The sequence below is a fragment of the Lipophrys pholis genome (assembly GCF_963383615.2).
Source record: "Lipophrys pholis genome assembly, chromosome: 12".
Taxonomy (NCBI): Eukaryota; Metazoa; Chordata; class Actinopteri; order Blenniiformes; family Blenniidae; genus Lipophrys; species Lipophrys pholis.
The window spans coordinates 17450230-17469846 of record NC_137641.1 but is presented as its reverse complement, the minus strand read 5'-3'; the positions used below and the strand labels follow the sequence as shown (position 1 = coordinate 17469846).

Here is a 19617-nt window from a genome sequence, read left to right as displayed (position 1 = left end):
TGATGATCCTGTTGGTGTCCCCACCCTCGGCCTGCTGGATATATTTGGAATTCACTGTCATTGGTTGGTTGTGATGACCTTCTATTTATTTTATCTTGTAACCATAGTAGTAATTTATTGGGCAACCAACTGAACAAATGATTTTTTATTGTAGAGAGTCAGGGCTACAGGGTGGAGCAGTGCGTAGCACTCTCGCCTCACAGCGAGAATGTCTGGGTTCAAATATGGGCTTTCTGTATGGAGATCGAATAGAATAGCTTTCTTGTCATCATACATGGGGGCATGACATAAAAATAAATAGCCGCTTCTAGACGGTGCACTGATTAGCTAGATTAACAACAATGAAAAACTATTGCAAATGTACATATAAAACAATAGCATATCACTCAATGGCCATCTATTTGGTCTTCTTGCTGATCAGCTACAGATTGTTTCTGAAACAGCATCCTGCCAAACTTCTGTCTTTCCTCCTTCTTCCCCCTGTGTGTGCTTGGGTTTCCTTTGGGTACTCCCAGTTTCCTCCCATGGTCCAAAAACAAGCATGTGAAATTACCCTGTGACCTTAAAAATTGCCCCTCGGTGTGAATGTGAGCATGTGCGGTTGTGTGTTTGATCTGTGATGGACTGCAGACCTGTCCAGGTGTATCCTGCCCTCAGACCATAGTACACTGGGATTGGCTCCAGTGCCCTGCAAAAACTTCCACAGGATTAAGAGGATTAAAAGATGGATGGATAGATGACGGAGTGAGGTAAAATAAATACTGACTTGCAGTTCTCCCGAGTCTCCAATAGGTGTCAGTATGAATCTGGACGTTATTTGTGATCCTCCAACAAAGTGAAGCAGAGAAGAAGCAGCTTTGCAGGCTGTTTGGAGCTTTTTTGACTCACAGAGGAAATATTTCATCTCCTGCAGCAACAATGAGTTCAATTCAGACTGTGAGAGAGTTTATCAACGAGCGACTCACTGCTGCTGCTGGATAAATATTCACCTTGTTTCAACAAACTATCGTCCAGTACGAGGAGGAGATCGTCCGTCAGAGAAAACTGCTGCAAATAACCCAGAAACCTCAAATAGAGTTACATACAGCAGGTATGGAAAATTCTGAATGCGTTGATAGATGCGACCCGTGGAGGATCTCCATGGTTCTGGCTGTGTTTGGTTTATCCACCGCAGACAGAAGCAGGGTTTGTGTTCTCAGCAGAGGAACTAGCGAATTACATTTGGTATTTTTTAGTAGTTTTTAATATATGTAATTTTACTCTGACTAAAGTGCAGTTTTAGTCAAGTAATTTACTCCGCCATATTTGAAATCCCTGCATCCCTGTTACAGAGTAAAACAAAATTAATTGGGGGAGAAAAAAAAACAACCAGGCGCGTACCCATCTGTCATTTCCGGTGTGTTATGACGCGCAGCTCTCGAGGCTTGTTGAACTTTGATTTACTCTTCAAAGTTAGAAAATCAACTCCTGCTCAAACTGAACAAGAACTTTACAGTTTAATGTTGGACTATTTGGTAGAGCAGGGCATTTTATTTCATTTCCTATAGCAGCAGTAAATGTTTTTATTCTTCAATCAACACAATTAATATGTTTTGTCATTAAGTCATTTCTCAACATTTTGAGAGTCGTATATACTTTGTTTGACTCGTTTTTTTTATTGTCTTTGTTTCCTTTCATTTTCTTTCCATTTGAATTTCAGTTTATTGTTTGACGTGAAGAAAACAGACAGACTCTGGAATTAAGAAGTTGTGCCACTTATTGTACTTGTTTTATTGGATAGTCTGAACGAAGTTTGCACATTATACCTCCTGAAAAGTTGCACACATTCTGCAGTTAATTAGTCAGTTATAGCTTGTATAAAACGAAATAAGAGCACAGTAAAAGGTATTTATTATTATGTGGACCAAAGTTGATTAGAAACAACTAGTGGATTGAATTTATGACTCGTTCTTGTTCATACAAGGAGATGGGACCTGCATTCAATTCAATTCAATTCAATTTTATTTGTAAAGCGCTAAATCACATCAACAAATATCTCAAAGCGCTCTTACAATGATAGAGAACAACAGAACCCAACTAAACCCTTGTTCTAAGTTGTAAGTTTTACTCATGTAAAAAAAAAATTAATAAAAAATTCGGCAGCAAATCCAATCTGGGCATCAAGCCTGGCAGTGTAAATACAAACTATGTGTCTTCTCATTTTTATTATAAGTCTGATTTTCTGAGATAAATTTGTCTCTGTGGCCTCGTGACTTCTGTCGGAGAGAAGGGCGCTAGACACACTGTTCAGGGTGTGTCACTTAAGTCCCCGTTTGTTTTTTTTAAGCTGGAACTACAGAAGTAATGTAACTAACCTTTTGGCTTGTACTTTTTTTTGTCCCTCCAGAGCTCCCACAGCACCATGACAGTAGAGAGGAACAGCTCTTCAAACAGGAGCAGGAAGAACTACAACCTCCACAGATCAAAGAGGAACAAGAAGAATCAGAACTTCTACAGTTTAAAGAGGAACAAGAAGAACCAGAACCTCCACAGATTGAGGTGCAGGAGGGAGAATCAACTCGAAATGCAGAGCTGAAAACAATCAGAATATTTCCTAGTGACCGTGTGGACAACGTTCCTGTGTCTGAGAAACAGGCTGGATGTGAAAAGCTTCTTTGTGAGGAAACATGTGATGAAACTGTCCGTAAAAAACACAATTCATGTCAGAACTTTGGAGCTGTCACGGATCAGAAGAGCATAGTTTGTGAACTCTGTGGTAGAAGTTTCAACCAACAGAGTAATTTCTTTCGCCACATGAGAACTCACAAAGATGAGAAGCTGTACTCTTGTGAAACTTGTGGGGAAAGTTTCAGTCGGCACAGTAATTTGCTGGACCACGCGAGAAGCCACACAGGTGAGAAGCCGTATTCTTGTAAAACAATGTGTTTAGAAGTTTCAGTCGACGCGGTTCATTGGTGCGCCGTCTGTAAAATCTAGTCATGAAAGACTCGATGGGAGCGATATCATTCAGGAAGTCCAGCTTGAGCCCAAAATCACAAGTTATCATCATTCAGGGTTTGTTTTGTTCTTATTTGACATGAATGAGTCATAATTAAACTTTTCACTCTTTTTACGCGACGTAGCAAAAATACTTTCTTCTTCCATGCAACACGTGCCTGCTGAAGCACAATGTCTGAAATCCTTTGGAGAATATACACGACTCACAAAAAGAGATATTTGGCTTTGGGGTGAAATAGGACATTTAGGTACTGTGCCTTGCAAAAGTATTCACCCCCCTTTGATCTGTCAGTATACGCACACGTTTTCTGAAAGGACCCAGATGTTGCAACACCTCAGCGGCTCCGCTGACTAAACACCAGCATGACCAACCAAGGAAAACAAGTTGGGGGCGAACACCGGTCTCGCCTCGGGAAACCGCTGTGTTGGGAATCAACTTTATGGGCCGTTTGGTTATCGATAATGATTAATAATTATCTTATATGGTGCTCTCATATTAGTTGGAAACCCTAAAATTACTGGATTTAATCAGTTTAAACATTTTAAACTCATTTACGTGTGTTGGTGGTACAATTGATGATTGCATGCTTTCTCTTTTTGTTTGTTTCAAAATGTACAGGACCAGTGATGGCCGCATGTTCAAATACCCCCCTCCCACAAGACGATGGTCTGTGGATACTTCTGAAGAGCCAAGATGTCCCCGAGGAGAATATTGAGAAGCTCCAGCAGGATCATGTAAGTTGCAGCACATTCATCACAGCAATTTATTCATTTGTGACAAGACAGTTGCATATTGATGGTTTTAATGCAGGTTACATTGTACTGATTTATTACTGACGTTATGAACCTGTACACAAAATAAAACATCACTTTTTCTTATTCAAAGTTTTTGGTATTTTTTTCTGTGACATTATATTGCTGTAAAATCTACAGGCTGAGGGATGAAGAGGTTAATGGAGGATGAAGAATATGCCTGGATGGTGTGATGCTCCTGACGCAAAGCAGTGAATCCAGTCCCAGAGGCCACAGTTATTAGACTTTTCCATTTCTTAACACAAAAGTCAGTAAAATACAATATGAAATAATAATTATTCACATTTCCCTCTGCCAATGATGGTGCTGTGCATCGGGGGAAGCACAGCTATGGTTGTTCCCACCTTAACCTCACCATTATCTCTACTTAACCTTTAGCCTAAAACCCAGGTGACTTTCACCACCGTAGTGCCGAAATAATAAACATGAATGAATATGGCTTACTGAACCTATTTGGTTTCCATTACAGGTCGATGATGACTCTCCAGCTGCTTTTATTCCTGCTTATGCGAGGAGGATCGCTGTGAAGCGTTTCTGTTCGGAAAAGCAGAAAAACGGTCAAGAGGATCCAAAAAGACTGTCCATGTTTGAGAAGCTTCAAAGGAAGAGGGCAGCAAGAAGCAGCAAAGACAAAGATTTTGCAGAGTCAGCAAAGCTGCGTCTCAGAAACAATAAAAGAGCCATAAAGACGACGCGGAAAATCGAACTAGGGTGGATACACGACAATACACAAGTGAGAAAACGCAAAGGCGGGGGAACGAGGAGCGTGGACATTTCCAAGAAGGCCACTAAAAAGGAAATCCTGCTAAAAGCGAAAGACATATTTTTTCCTAACGAGCAGTCAAGCAAGGGGAAGTGGGAAGAGTTCAGTCACGACATTGTGGACTTTCGGGAAACGCAACTTGACGAGGATGTCAGCGTGGGAGAACTCTACGAGACGCAGAAGTTAGGCAGGTTGAGGTTTTACCTGTCGACAGACTGACCAGTGGGCGAAGCGGCTGACAGACGGGATGATGCAACCGCAACAGAGAAAACCCGTCAGGAGAAAATTAAAGCTGCACGCGAGACTGAGGCCGTCAGTGGTCAGTACGCTCCAGACACATTTTGTTTATGGGAAGTTTGTCCTTGTACTTGAGAAAAATTCAAGTTTTAAGTCGTCAATCAACCCTTAGGGAAGGTGTCATGATCTTCTTCACATGTTTTGATGTTCTTTGGGATGTTTCTCGTGTGCTCTTCTGTTTTAATGAAGCTTTGACTTTAACGGGAAGGAGAGTTGACAAATGTTTCGTCTGTTAAGTTCATGTCAGCTGTTAATAAAAACAATTCAAATCCTTTAACAGTTTGTCCCTTCATACAAATCAATGACCCCCCCCCCCCCCCCCCCCCCCCCCTCCCCCGGGGTTTAAAGCAGGTCTTTTTGCACCCTGAGGTGTCGGGGCACAGCATGTCAGCGATGTATCGAGGGTTCTGGCCATACAATGCCCGGAAAGTGAGGATTCAAATTTTATAGCCAATTCGAAAATTTGATGGAGAGCCAATGAAGATTTGAGTAGATGGAGGTGTTTTGGGCGTACCTGTCAAAAGCTGCCCAAAACTGTTCAAAAAGGAGTTTTTACTTCCCTTTTAGTAGTAATGTTTGATAAGTGGAATTATTCAAATGTGGAAAAGAATCGAGAAGAAAACAAAAATGTAAGCTTTTATCAAAGAACATTTATTTTGTAGGTGTGATGACGGTTATTATTCCCAAATTATTCCTGGCATCTTTCTGGAAAATTTACAACTGATCAGAAATTCAACACCAGGCAAGTAAAATTTTTTTAAATTCACCTCAAAACTTTCAAAAGAGAGATGAAAAAGAAAAAAACATCCATACAAACGCAAATACATCCATAACTAACCATCTCACGGAGCGCAGTGTGATCCTCAGGACTGGCAGACGCCTTCGCTGACGATGTCGAACTCGTAGCTGGCACATTTGAGGGTCGCTATGGCGCAGAGGCTGAGGCTGCGGGTCCTCTGGTTCCTCGTCAGCTTCATGCAGAACATGTGTGTCTGGGCTGTGGGACAATCCCGAGCGGCTATGCACCCACACTTCTTAGAGGCTGCGAAACAACAAGCAATAGCAGCGTTCAGGAGCGCTGCACGTTCTGTCACAGGTCACCCGTGTGGGACTCACCTGAGCACGTCTCCCACTCGTAGCAGGTGTCCAGGTCACACGGCTCCTGCACGGAGCTCCTGGAGGACATCTTGGCTCGGAACTTGGCCCACTCCAGTTTGGCTGCGTCGACCTGCTCGCACGAGGACTCCAAGACGAAGAAGAGCGGATCGCCGTGGCAACGGCCGGCGTGGAAGGAGCAGAGGGACATGGGTACGGTGATGTTGAGGTCCACGTTCAGAATGCAGAGGCTCTCTGGTTGTGAACTATACACACACACACACACACACACACACACACACACACACACACACACACACACACACACACACACACACGTACTTCAAATATCCAAACAAAATGCTGTGGATATATAGAAATAGAAATAAAAAGATGAAGAAGAGCTCACAGGCAACTCTCCCGTGGGACGCAGACACATTGAGAACCCTGCAGCTTTTCTCCTGGTCGGCACTGAGCGTCAGGTACAAACGGTTCCTCTGCACCAGGAAACAAAAACAACTTAATGTATACAACAAACAAAGGCCGTGTTACGTAACAAGGTTTCGGTTTTGACTTTTTGTTTCAGAAAAGTTTCCCCGTTTACACACTAACCACAGAAACTCTGAAAATGCTGTAGTGAGCATGTTGGGCCATGAGGTGGCACTGTTGGTTGTTTTTGTAAAACTTTCTAATTGGAGAAGCACAATTGACTTTTCCCCGACTGTGGGAGTTGAAATGTTGTACCGTCAGTGCAGCGCAGGTCAGCGGGGAGCGGCGGCTCCCACTTCAGACTGTTGCCACACTTGTGGAGGCCACCTGGCCGCGGCCGCAGGCCCGCCTGGTTGCAGTTGAAGCCCACTGACTCGCCCAACCTGTACTCCTGCTTGCTGGGGTACGGCGTCATGTCGTCGGGGATGTCGGGAGGAAGGCAGATCTTTCCTGAAGACGACGAGCGTGTGAGCAGCTTGGAAACTAGAGGAAGCCGGCACGTCGGCTGTGAGCAGACTTACTGACACATCTCCCGCTCGGTTGACTCCAGGTTCCGTCAGGGAGACAGTTAATGAACTGAAAGCCCTCCAGGCTGAACCCAGTGAAGCACTGGAACTCGTCATCCTCACCAAAGTTATAGTACTGCTTGGCTTTCTGTAAGAGCAGAAAGCATCAGCATCCCTACATCATATTACAATCACATTACCATGATAAAGGAACTAAATACAGAAATAATAATAAAAGAAAAAAAAAACGATTATGCAGAAGTTGAAAAAGTGTCATTACACAAAAATTCCTGAAATGCATGTCATGCAGTAGCGGCTGGCCAATAGAGGGCGCCAGCCCCCAGAACACCCGAGGCTTAAAGTCGGTTCTGGTTTGTTCTTGGGTGTTTCTACCAGATGTAGAGATGAAGACAACAAGCTGGGAGTTTCTGATTATTAACTCTGTTACAGCTCTTCTCATTTGAACCTTTGAAAGGAGAAATTTGGCCGAAAAGCTGCAGGTCAGGTTCAGCTTCTTCCATCATAGTTATTTTATATATATTTATATTCTGATATACCTTTTGTTTTCCCTAAACTCAGACCAACTCAGTTCCAGTAAACCAGCCCCAAAACACATTTATTTTCTAAAAGGGACTAATGAAGCATCTGCTTGTATTTGTTTACAAGTATTTTAATAAAATAGTCTTAATAAGTGCTCTCGCTTCACTCGCTGTTTAAAAGAACTATGATGTTTCATCACTGGAGGCCTCTCTCAATCTAAAAAAGGCAAAACGCACTGTACTTAAATGAAGTTAACGTGGGCAGAAACTGAATAATCATGAAGAACCCAACCTAAGAAATTTATCACCAGCCGCCACTGATGGATGGATGGATAGATGGATAGATGGATGGATGGATGGATGGATGGCTTTACCCTAAGGTAGCTGTTGGCGGGACTTTCTGGCCGCAGACAGCCCTCCACACCGGGGGGCAGCTCGTTCCTCCAGCCCACAGTGAAGTCGTCGTCGTTATCGCAGGTCTCCTGCCTGAATCAGAAACCAGAACGTCTGACTCGTTCAAGTGACACCAAGTCAGGCAAGCCACGTCAAAAGAAGTTGGATGGAGGATTGATTAAAGGTTGAAACGTCGGCAGTTGGTCCCACCTTGCAAAGATGGAGACGTGACATCGATCCTCCTGCCTCGCGGGCCCTTCACAGGGTTCACCGCCTCTCAGAGGGGTGGGGTTGTCACACCGTCGAGTCCGATGTCTCCTCATAGTGGAGCCACAGCTGCTCCACGGCCCCCAGCAGCTCCAGTAACCATCCACCACCTCTGTGGGAATCAGACTCAGACTGTGAGCTTCATACGAGACGATTACACGAAGAGCAAACTTCAAGTTTCATTAAGAACTGAAATATGACTGAAAGTAAGTCAAATCAAAAAGTATCTAGAAAGTAAAATGAGATTCAGTTCAAATGTCGCCATGGTGATGGATCAAAGGTCAAAAGTTTACAAAATATATGAGGACTTCACCTGTGTGGGATTAATGCAAGTAAGTTAAAATCCTAATGATGACAAGATTGTCTATAAAAAAAATGATAAGTATGTTCTCTTTTTTCCCAACATGTTGAGTGCACAGCTTTTAGCCTCATGGAATTAGTTTGAATATAATTTATATGTAATACCACCTTTTTATTTGAAGTGCAGAAACCAAAGTAATTAGAATTTTCTGCAACGCTTTTTTTTTCTATTGAACCAAAAAAAACAAAAATCTAACATCTCCTGCACAAAATATGTCAGATGTTTTATTATTTATTCTCTATATTTACTCGGTACAAACAGGACTGATACCTGAGGTGTAGTCTGGAGCACGTTTCTCGCAGTTGGTGCCAAAAGTGCCGGTCTGACAGACACACTTGCACTCTGTGCCGGACAGCAGTGGCCGGGCGTTGTTGGGACACGGCGCACATTTGCAGGTGTCGAACTCCTCCAGGTACTGCAGCAGGGCTCGTCTCAGGTGCCTCCGCTTGGTGACGGCGCAGGGAATCCCCCGAACCAGATCCACGATGGGAAGCAGCTGCACAGAGCCACACATGAACGCTGTAACCAGGAGATGTTTGTAGGAGGACGACTGAGATCAGGGGTGTCAAACGTTAATGACTTTAACCGCCCTCAGGGACTGTGTGTGAGTTAACCTGGTAATCCACCACTGCGGGGTTATCCAGAACAGATTTGGCCCAATTCTTGAAGGCGGCTTGGTCCGGAGCGGAGCCTTGTCTTTCCCATGCCAGAGCCGCGGCTTCTCTGGTCCGACCCCCCTTCACCATGGAGAAAGACTTCTCTGCTGCCTGGATGTACGAGCCTGAACAAGATCCAATACAGAGTCAGCGGGTTCCTCTTTCAGTCAGACACACAAAGATTAACGACACGACCTTGATATTTCTCTGTCATCCTGTTGTCGACACAGCGCTGCACACTGCTGTGTTCGGTGTATAAGATGACGGTCCAGGTGGTGTCCTTACTCAGACAGCCTCGGATGTGCTCTTCTGTTTCACCTGTCGAGGAGAACAGTCACATACGATACAGAAACTCAGGAACTTATAACAACTGATCATGATTATTATTATAAAAAGAAATGTTTGTTAAAGGTCCCATATTATACAGTTTTTCAAGAATTTCACATAGGTGTCAGAGGTCCAAATGTATTTCTTCAAATCCAGCCTTGGTTCTTAATTCCAGCCAGTCTATAAGTCCCTATAGTGAGCTCCACTGAGAACAGGCGGTTTCTGTGCCTGTACCTTTAAATGCTATGTCTGATTTCCCAGAGCCTTTTTTTGGGGGGGGGGGGGGGGGGCTGCTTGGAATTTTAGAGGGCAGGGCTCATCTACCTGTTGGAGTGGTTATTTCCCCAGTTGATGTCACAAGGGGAACATCTCTGATTCGTCTGTATGAGCACACATTCGCTAAAAAGTGGAGCAAACAAGTGAGGGAGATAAGAGACATTCTTCACTCCTGTGGCCTCATACACAGGCTATATTACTGTTAGAAAACCATTAGAAAGTGAATTTTGCATAACATGGGACCTTTAAAGTTCTGTGTAAAAATAAAAAGACATTGATTGGAGTATAGCAGTTTATACCATCTTTGACCACTAGGTGCCTCTGTATGACAACAGAAAGCCACTCATCACCAGAGAAAGACCTCCTTTACTATTGTATTTGACTAACAAAGCAAAAAAAAACAACAACAAAACAAACCAAAGAGCAGCACGTGGTCAAATCTGAATCCAAGGATAGAAAAGTACCTGCAGTGGTCATCTCCTCTCGGCTGTACTGGTACAGGAGGTCGTAATGGCCTCCCAGCCTCCCCGAGCTGTAGTAGTGCGTCCCGAAGCGCTGGAATATGTCCCTGTACAGGCCGTAGTTGTAGTCCAGAGGCAGAGCTTGGAGAAACTGGAGGAACGGCTGCGACAGGACCAAGTCCTCCGGAGGCTTCACTTTGAACGTGGACACGGGAAGAACCTGATGGACTCGAATGAACTTGGAGTCCTACAGTGGAAAAGATGTGAGCTTCCTGTCAGGATTTGTACATGGACTATACAGAGTATGAATATCAAGTGTACATATAAAAGAAGAGACATTATGTCCAAAGATCACTTACTTTAGGTTCATGTTCACCTTATGTAGTTTTTCTATATATTCCTAATTTTCTTTTTGTTATTACGGAAAAAACAAAGGTGATTTATGTGAATCTGCTGCAATTATCAAGAAGTATTCATGCTTGTGTTACTCACTGAATATCAATAGATAATGAATTTTCAAAAAATCTGAACATATTGTGATAACAGTTACTAGGAGTCTAGAGTCAAACACACGGCCCGGGGGCCAAAACTGGCACACTATAGGGTCCGATCAGGCCCTAATCAATATTCAATAATCACTCAATATTCATCACTAAACAATATTCATCTTTACCAGAACAGCACATATGTTTAACTCTAGACCAGTATCAAATGGAGGACATGATGTTTGGATATTTGCACCACGAGAATATTTTACTGTTGAAATTTCAGCTTTTCTACGGCATTAAATAAAAAACTTTTACTGTTTAGATTGGGTTGTTTATGTTGTGCTTCTTTGGACAAAAACTGATGTGGAAGTTTCAGTTTTTGGTATTCGAAGGTTAATATCTCATTAGTCCTCCCGCATTGGTTTATAAGGGGCTGCAGGTGGACTCTGAACATTTATGTAACTTTTTAATATTGCCCATTTATTCATTTCCTCATAAAATCTTTTTTTTTTTTACAAAGTTTGAGCTTCATATCATGTATCCTGGATTATTCTTACTCTTATCCAATCCAATGTATCTATCTACTATGACATTGTATCTTCAGCTCACATTTAATCAGTTTCATTATTATTTGCTGTGTTTAAGACGTGTAAACTGTTGGTCTTTTGTATGTCACAATCTCCATTACTAATTTCACATCACATCATAGGAGGGCACCTTCCTGCTGAAACATGTTGGTTCTGATCATAACCAATATGTATGTGCAGGTTAACGTTCCCGTCACTCACCTTCTTCTTTGAGGCTTCAAAAGCCTCTTTGCTGGAGGAGATACTTCTGCCGATTCTGTTATGAAAGTAGAAGATGGGGAAGAAGAACAAGTCGCGGTTCCTGGAGGTGGTTTCCTGCTGGGGTTTGGACCGTTTCAGGCTGATGGACTCGGCGATCAGTGGCTGAGGCTCGGTGCTGAAGTCCTCCACCTGTCCCACCTGTCAGCAAACCAAACCGTGTCAGTAAAGAACTGCATTCAGAGTCAAAGTGGAAGTCACAGTGGCTGAGGATTCCTGTGCTGCAACATCCAAACGGAGAATAAGAACAACGTGATCAGCATGGAGGTGACAATGATAACTTGATTTGCTTTAGCTATATCCCAATTCTCTGCATGTAACCCCTCAAGCATAATAAAGATCACAATGTATGGTAATGTGCTTTAGTTTATTCTGTTTTTTGCTTTTAGTACTTAAGTCAAGATGAAATAAATGAGAAAAAGTTTGTTAGAACTGAGTTTTAAAAGTCAAGTGCCAAGTTATTTAGAAAAGTAGACAGTTTAACTTTTTAACTCATTGTGTGGATTTGAAACTTTGGTTCTTTGATTCACCAGGATGAATGCAGGATAGAGAAATCAGCAAGATTATAAAACTCTGATTGGTCAACCTGAACCAGGGTTCGAATCCCTCCCCACAATCTGACTGTCTGTCCGTCCTACCCTTCGTTCTCCTTCTATCCCATAAACCCAACCGGAATAGCAGAAACTCTCCTCCTCTGAGTCTGGTTCTGCAGGTTTCTTCCTGTTAAAAGATAGTTTTTCCTTTCCTTTCCACCATCTCCTCTGCTTCTCTCACGTGGGATTGGTGTGTTTTTCTCTGTAAAATAACCTCAAGATGACTGTCTTGTAGTTGGTGCCATAGAAATAAATTCTACAGTTTATGAAAATACCTTAATCTCAAAGCTCTCGAAGTTGTGCGGCACTCGGTGGTAGACGAGGGTGCTCTTAGGCCTCTTCAGCCTGCAGTCCCCTCCCATGAACATGCTGTCCAGCACGGCGGCCCTCGGCTCCTCCGCCAGGGCGTCGAACCTTCAGACACGTCAGCGCAAAGTCTCAGCTCGTCCTCTAGGACATTCAACATCGGTTACAGAAACGTCCAACCTGTTCCTGGATACGTCTTCACTATGTTTTCGCTCAGATTTTATTACTCGAGTCATTTTTAGTCCTGAGTATCACATTATAAAAAGACTTCCCGTGTCAACAACAAGAAAACTGCTTTTAAAGCATCTTTATCTCAGTGAAAGTAATTTTACATTTAGGAACTCAAACCTGGATCTTTCACACACGTTCTTTTACTGGCTTTAACTTTTCATTCGTCCAAAGTCCAACTCATAAATCTAATGAACACTCGATTTCTAAATGCAACAGACGAGTGCTGTTCAGACGGCAAACCAAGCTGCGGCTGTTTTGAGTAACCTCCGACATTCCAGCTCACCCGTTCCCTGCCAGGTCGGCCCCCGGGACCACTCTCTTCTCCACGGGACACACCACTGTGAAGCTGCCACAGTCCCGCTCGTCCGAGTTGTCCACGCAGTCGTTCTGTCTGTTGCAGGTCAAGGTGGAGTTGATGCAGCGCCCTGCGGCAGGAGGACGGGGGGCCTTATACATGGCGAACGCCTCCGTCGTTTAAAGAATTTCACTCTGGGATTAATGAAATATTTCTATTCTATTCTAATTAAAAAAAACAAAAACCAGAAGCACCATTATCACACTTGAAGTGGTCTCTGCAGTCGACTTCCGGCAGCTTGCACTCTGTGGAGGGATAACAGGGCCGCTCCTCGGTCAGCTCCACGCTGCAGTCCGACCCGCCGAACTGGGAGGGTCTCTGGATGGCCCGAGTCCGTAACTATGGCAACCACATCGGAGAAAGATGCGAATCAGACCGTAAGGATGAGGGAAGAAATCGATCGAGTAAGTCAGGAAATCTGAGGAGTCCTGTACAAGACACCACTGATTTTTCAAGGCAGAGGCCTGAAAATCAGTGGATGAAACCAGATAAAGAAAATAAAAACTAGAAACCCTCATTGTGAACAACAGGTAAATATCTTCATGTCCCAAAAATCATGTTTCACATGTAAATCAGGTTTTACTGATGCACTTATAGTGATTTTTTGTTATTCCCTCTCAGAGTTATATAAAATGTGAATACATGAAAAGTGTCTGTTGTGAATTCAGTAAAAATGTATAGATGTTGAGATATTTGATGCATTTCTGTCCTTGTTTCTTCGTTCTCAAACACAAAACTATGTTTCTAATGGGATGCATGCTCACTTTGTAAGCTCCTGTTGTGCAGAACAGAAGAAGCTTCTATAATATCAGATGTGTTGATGGTGAGCCTTCTGGTGATCATGGCAAAGTTCAAACTGTCAGTCCAGGCTCAAAGTGTTCTGGTGTAAGAAATACTACAGTACAACTGCAGTTCGGTGTGTGTGAATCCTTGTCAGTGGTTTGCGGTGTGGCTGTGTGTTTCCTGCCTGTTTCTTCGCGCAGGCCGAGCACTCGGACCACGGCCCGAACTCTGTGAGCAGGCAGTTGATTGGACAGGCCTGCTGGTTGCACGCCTTCCTGTCGTGGCACTCACACAGCTGATGGCAGCTGTTCTTCCAGAAGTAATCGTCGTACTGAAACTGCCTGTCCAGATAAACCAGGTGGAGATACAGGAGATTCACATAAAGAGCTGAAAGCAGGATGGGAGGTATTACCTTTGATCATAACACTGGAGCCAGGTTTCACCACCTCTGTGAGTCTGAGGGTAATTAATTACAGTAATGCCACTTTGCTGCTTTCGGGGGCAGTAATGAGACACATCTCGGCTTTAAACTTCTCCAGACCGATGCGTTCTGCTCCCTTTGTCTTGGAAAAGTGCCCAGGTCTTGCACCGGGTCACCTGATGGAGGCGAGTCATACTGAACGAGACGTTTACGAAAATATCTGCAATTTCAGTGTGAATAGAATTTCATGGTCAAACTGCCACATCTGATATAAACATGAAATACAATTTAAAAAGTTTCAAGGCTTGAAGTACAGTGAACTTGAGGACAGGACTGCAAGCTGGAGAGTCTCACGGTACCTCCGTGTGGTACAAAGTGGTATTACATTTAGAACAAAAAACTAAACTTTAGAAGATCTGTTTGTGAGAAGTAGGCTACGGCATCACACATTCAATAATTCCAGGAGCAGTAAAACATGAAAACCCAGCAGGCCCCGGAGCGTCTCACCTCTGTCTCTGCTGCACGCCGTGGTTGCAGGTCCTGGTGCAGGTGGACCAGGGGCTCCAGGGGTATCGGTCACAGAAACAGGCCCGGCAGGCCGACATGCAGCCCAGGAGCAGCAGCAGCAGCAGCAGGAGAGAGCTGCTGGACGGAGCCATGAGGGGAACTCACCTCTTCTACAAAACTGCTTCAATTATACAGGTTAGAGACAAAAAGTCTGATAAACAAAGAGGGTCTGATGAAGGACGAAAACATAAAAGCGATTCACGGATGTGATTCTGAATTCATCTGTAGAACTCTTGAGTGAAAAAGCTGGATGTGACTCACCAGGAATCCTGACGTCCTCTTCAGCAGGTATCCTAATCCGAGGCTCCTGTTTGTCACTGCGCTGCAGGCAGATCGGACTGTGAGGTCTGCGTCCCACACACTGAATATAAAACCTCCAGCAGGGATTTCTCAGGAGGATCCAATAACAAAACGAAAGTATACTTCACAAAAACAACAACAGCAGCAATCACTGGACAAAATGTCTTCTTGCGTAACCTTCCTTGTTACTGGAAGGAGGGAGACTTTGGATTTTCCCAGCTGCTGAGACGTAAACCAGATGTTCTGACACTTTGAGATACCGAGGAGGGAGCAACAGTTTCTTCTCTTTCACAATTGATTCTAACGCAAGTACATGAATCCAGACGGACTCGGGACACAAAGTTCTGGAAAGTTTTCTGCCTGATTGGAAGGATTTCATCGAACATTAAAGTCCCACGAGCTGGTTCATTGCTTCAAACACAAACACAGGGGAATGATGAAGATGAAAAGACAATTAAAAGTTTGTATGTTAAGGTTGAAGTTAACCCGTTATTGTGTTTACGTGCTCACTTCATCGAGGAGTACAAGCACGAGTACTAACCTTGAGCCACTCGCCGACATGAGTAACTTTAAAATAACCCTTTGTTACAACCGTCTCTTCACACAAGTTCACCAAAACTGGACAACAGAAGTTAAGGAAGAAGTTTCCTGATCTGATGAGTCTAACTTCTGCTGCCACATGCGCAGTTTGGTGGAAACAGCATGAAAGCTTGGATCCGTCGTGTCTTGCATCAATGGTTCGGGCAGCCGCCGGTGGTATGATGGTGTAGAGAGGATTTACTTTACACACTTTTGCCTCCTCAGTATCAGCTGAGCATCCCTTAATGATCAGAGATGTATCATCTTCGAATGGAAACTTACAGAAGGACAACATGCCATGTTCACTGGATTGAAAAAGGATTCCAGGGGGTCATCTGATTTCAGTCCAAAAGAGCAGCTTCAGCATGTGGAGGAAGAGGAGATTCACATCACGGAGGCTCAATCAACAAATCTGCAGCAAATGTGCGACACTGGAAGGTCAATATGAACCAAAATCTTTGAGCAAAGTTTACAGAACCTTGTTGAATGTACGAATCGACAACATATAAATTGTACATCCACCCAAGGGTTGAAACACTTCAGGACCACGGCACTTTTTCCTTTAACCAGTTTTACAATGTGTGTATCTTGTTTTGGAATATTGTGTGAGTTGCTGTTCAAGCTTTTGATGTCCATCTTGTTGTATGCCGCCTATTGAAAATGAGACTCAGTTCTCAACTAACTTACCTGGCAAAATAAAGGTTAAATAAAATCAATAGAAATAGAATCAATAAAACAAAAAATGACGATTGAAACGAATAATTTTTAAGTAAGTAAGTAAGTAAGTAAGTACCGTAAGTAAGACCAACCAATAAATGAGGGGTGTCAAACACATTTCAGTTCAGGGGCAAAAAATAATGCAATAATATAGTAGTTGTTTTTTTCTGAGTATACGTGATGAAAATGTCTATTTTTTCGCAATACCAAAGAATTACTATTAAAAAAATTACTAAAATCTCAACATAACGCCTTTCTGGTTTCAAATACAGTGAAATGTCTGAAAACTTCAATAACTGTTCCATTGCGCATGTTTGTACAAACTCACCCTGACAGCAAGGCTTTCAGGTTTGTTATCCTTCATGGCAGCAACGCCCACATCTCAGGTCGGTTCTCGGTCTTCTTCTTCTTCTGTTATTTTATGGCGGTTGGCATACATGGTTGGGTGCATTACCGCCACCTACTGAATGGGAGTGTGGAGCAGAATGGCTTTTAGTCTAAATCCTGTTTCCTAACCCTGTTTTTCCCAAAAATCTGAAGATGTCCTTGTATATGACGTCTTGCAACGTTGACCGCCATATTTGTTTGGGGGTAAAACCACATCTATGGGCAAGACAAGGCATTCTCAAGGCTGGTTTAGTTTTGTCAGCATGCCGGAGAGTTGTTGCGTGTTTGGGTGTTTGTCAAATGCCATTAAGAATGCCGAACTGAAGTTTTTTTATTATTCCAAAGGAGCAATCACGAAGGAAACGTTGGCTCTCTTTAGTTTGCCAGGTGAAAACCGGGGAATCTGGCAGGGTGGAAAAGCAAGGGTTAATCCTTGAAGTTATCTCGATAAGAGAGAATCCAGTGTCATAGTACAGGCCTCTGTTGTGTTGTGGCCTTTGTTGTTGTTTGTTACCTTTGTTGTGTTTTTACCTTTGCTGTTGTGTTGTGGCATTTGCAGTTGCTTTGTGCTGTTGGCTCTTCTGAGCCACCTTATACAAGAAGTACTTGTCATTAAACACAAACATGTCACTTGTTGCAGAAACACGAGCACGTCGCAAACTTCGGCAGCCGCCTGGATCTGAGAGGGAGGATGACGGGGATGAAGATAACTCGGGCACGTGCAGTGTCGATGTTGTGATCGTGGACGAGGATGTAGCGCGTGATGGTGCTCCTGACAACATGGACAGAGCAGCTCCAGGCCGTCCACCTCCTCCCAAAGAGGCTACTTGGGATCACCGGATGTCACTTTAGGAACCAATGCTCACAAACAGAGATAGACACAGTAAAATAAACCCTGTGGAGCAGTAATGATGTGCAGGCGTTTTTTTTTGTCTGGTGGCGCCTCCTTTTCACAGTAGATCCTTTAAGGCTGAGTGGAGCCAGCTAGCGGGAAAGCACCTTAACTGTAATACATCTATTTGACCACCAGGGACACTATGTATCACTGGTGAGCCACTGCAGGTGATCAAGGTTACTAACCAGATGTTGGCATGTGTCTACATTACCGATAATTTCTCGATTTTGAAGTCATTCTGGTCATAACGTGAACTAGTAAATTATATTATGAGTTCCAGCTACATATAGCAAAATGTTTTATGCCTTTGTAGATGTGATCTATAAGTTGTAAAGCACACTGAGGAACTGAAGCATAATATTGTTCAAATGGCAGTTCTTTTATTCAAATTTCAGTTTTGTGATGTGTTGTAAAAGGATAGGTCATTGAATGTGAACTTCCTAAGGATATATTAATGCTTTGGTACACTCAAACAGAGACATAGGTCCAGTTATTTATATAAAATGATGTAATTAAATATTGGTCGGGCTCACTCCAGATGAAGCTGCACTTCTTGTGGCCCCTGTGAAGTGAAATCAGGACCCGTAAATTTTATTTTAATAACTATTTCTTGACCCATGGGTTATATTTGCATTTTGCAGATTTCCCTGGGAAATAATTCCGGGGTGTTTTTCTTAATCTTTTAGCCCTGATACACAAAGATTGCATGAAACTTCCAAAATCCTAAAAGTCACGATTAGTGAGTCCAGTTTTTCACAATATTCACATATTCATGCACAAGTCACAATTTCTGATTGTATGTGTGAAATTGGGGAAATAAATAAATAAACAAATACGTAAATGTGTTGACTGAACCAGACTAGGACTATAAAAAGTGTCGGTGGTTATCTTGTCTCATGTTTCTAAAGCCCGGCTGTTTGTTTGACACCAGTTTTGTGTCGTTGTCATCCACAATCCTGCTTTTAACGTCAACATCATCTGTTCAGATTGATTGCTTGCAGAACTGTTGCACCATTTTTCTCCCCCCAAATAAAAGACAAAAAAAAAATAAAGATCATATTTGAATATAAAACTTTAATCACGTTATAAAATGTTCTAAGCTGTACATAAGTTTAGCTGTTTCTCTACGTTGCAGGACACACAAACTACACAATGTTTAGTCTGAGTCATACACATGCGGAAACAACATTACCACACGTCACGTCAAAGGAAAAAAAAGAAGAAAAAAAACCCAGCACGGACACTAATTTACACGTTACACTTACATTCAATGGAGGATGGCTCTAATACGACGACGTGAAGAAGCTCATGAGTGGGATTCGATTTGGTATCTTTTTTTTTTTAATTCTATGGTTTCCGTAGGTGGAGCATCTGCAAAGCCCTTGTGATGGAAAATTAAAGCCAAATGTCAGAAGTGCTAATGCTCAGCGCCCCCGAGAGGACACAGTGTGCGTTACACCACAAAGTTCAGAATGAAAAACAAGTTTTTAGAGCAACCGTGAAGAAAACAAAAAAAGAACTATTGTGCGTAGGAATTTGCAGTTTGACGACAAAAAGTCAAATCATTAGAGCGACAAGGTCTGAGGACAAGAAGGAAAAGGATCAACGTTGCGCTCATGGATCAAGCATTAAAAAGAGGGATCATTTATAACACGGGTGTCAAACATAAGCCAATGTGGCCCAAGGAATGAGCAAGCAAATCGTAAAGCGCCATGCATGACCGCAAACCAAAATGCAATTGTTAGAGTAGAAGTTTTTTCGATATTTCACCGTATTTTGCACCAGAAATCTTCATTAAAAACGGCCTTTATGTTGATATTGTTGTAGTTGTTTGGTTTTGCAAAAATATAGACTTTTTCATCACGGATACTCTGCAAAGAATACGTTTAAAGTTTAAATTCAAAAGGTTA

At 42.9% G+C, this 19617-nt stretch overlaps 1 protein-coding gene and 1 long non-coding RNA gene across 5 annotated transcripts; one reads left to right on the top strand and one right to left on the bottom strand.

Annotated features, from left to right (window-relative positions):
• The first annotated feature begins 842 nt into the window (after nt 1-842).
• LOC308117978 lies at nt 843-4200 on the top strand. Its single transcript, XR_013935858.1, has 4 exons — nt 843-1090; nt 2387-2893; nt 3617-3732; nt 3931-4200. It is a non-coding gene; the product is annotated as an uncharacterized lncRNA (long non-coding RNA).
• On the bottom strand, nt 3730-15431 carry c6.2 (complement component 6, duplicate 2). Of its 4 annotated transcripts, none has more exons than XM_080477116.1 (19): nt 15091-15319; nt 14770-14947; nt 14026-14182; nt 13253-13397; nt 12987-13128; nt 12442-12580; nt 11517-11714; nt 10244-10487; nt 9372-9494; nt 9135-9301; nt 8791-9016; nt 8103-8271; nt 7874-7985; nt 6976-7108; nt 6710-6904; nt 6375-6462; nt 5987-6231; nt 5709-5912; nt 3730-4344 (listed from the first exon to the last, which is right to left on the bottom strand). In XM_080477116.1, exons 2-18 carry the CDS (start codon nt 14919-14921, stop codon nt 5734-5736), a joined length of 2814 nt encoding a protein of 937 aa, XP_080333242.1. In that variant the 5' UTR covers nt 14922-14947; nt 15091-15319; the 3' UTR covers nt 3730-4344; nt 5709-5733. The 4 variants fall into 4 exon arrangements, with proteins under 4 accessions (XP_080333242.1, XP_080333244.1, XP_080333245.1 ...); XM_080477118.1 differs by having other exon boundaries at nt 14770-14950; nt 15091-15316; XM_080477119.1 differs by lacking the exon at nt 3730-4344 and having other exon boundaries at nt 5501-5912; nt 15091-15431.
• Nucleotides 15432-19617: the final 4186 nt, after the last annotated feature.

Bases quoted from the DNA above. Each gene is read 5' to 3' on its own strand.
- c6.2 (XM_080477119.1), bottom strand. From the start codon at position 14,921: ATGGCTCCGTCCAGCAGCTCTCTCCTGCTGCTGCTGCTGCTGCTCCTG. The intron at 7,986-8,102 runs GTGGGACCAACT...TTTCTGATTCAG, and splicing joins CACGTCTCCATCTTTGCAAG to GCAGGAGACCTGCGATAACG. The intron at 6,463-6,709 runs GTACAACATTTC...TTCCTGGTGCAG, and splicing joins TGACCTGCGCTGCACTGACG to AGGAACCGTTTGTACCTGAC.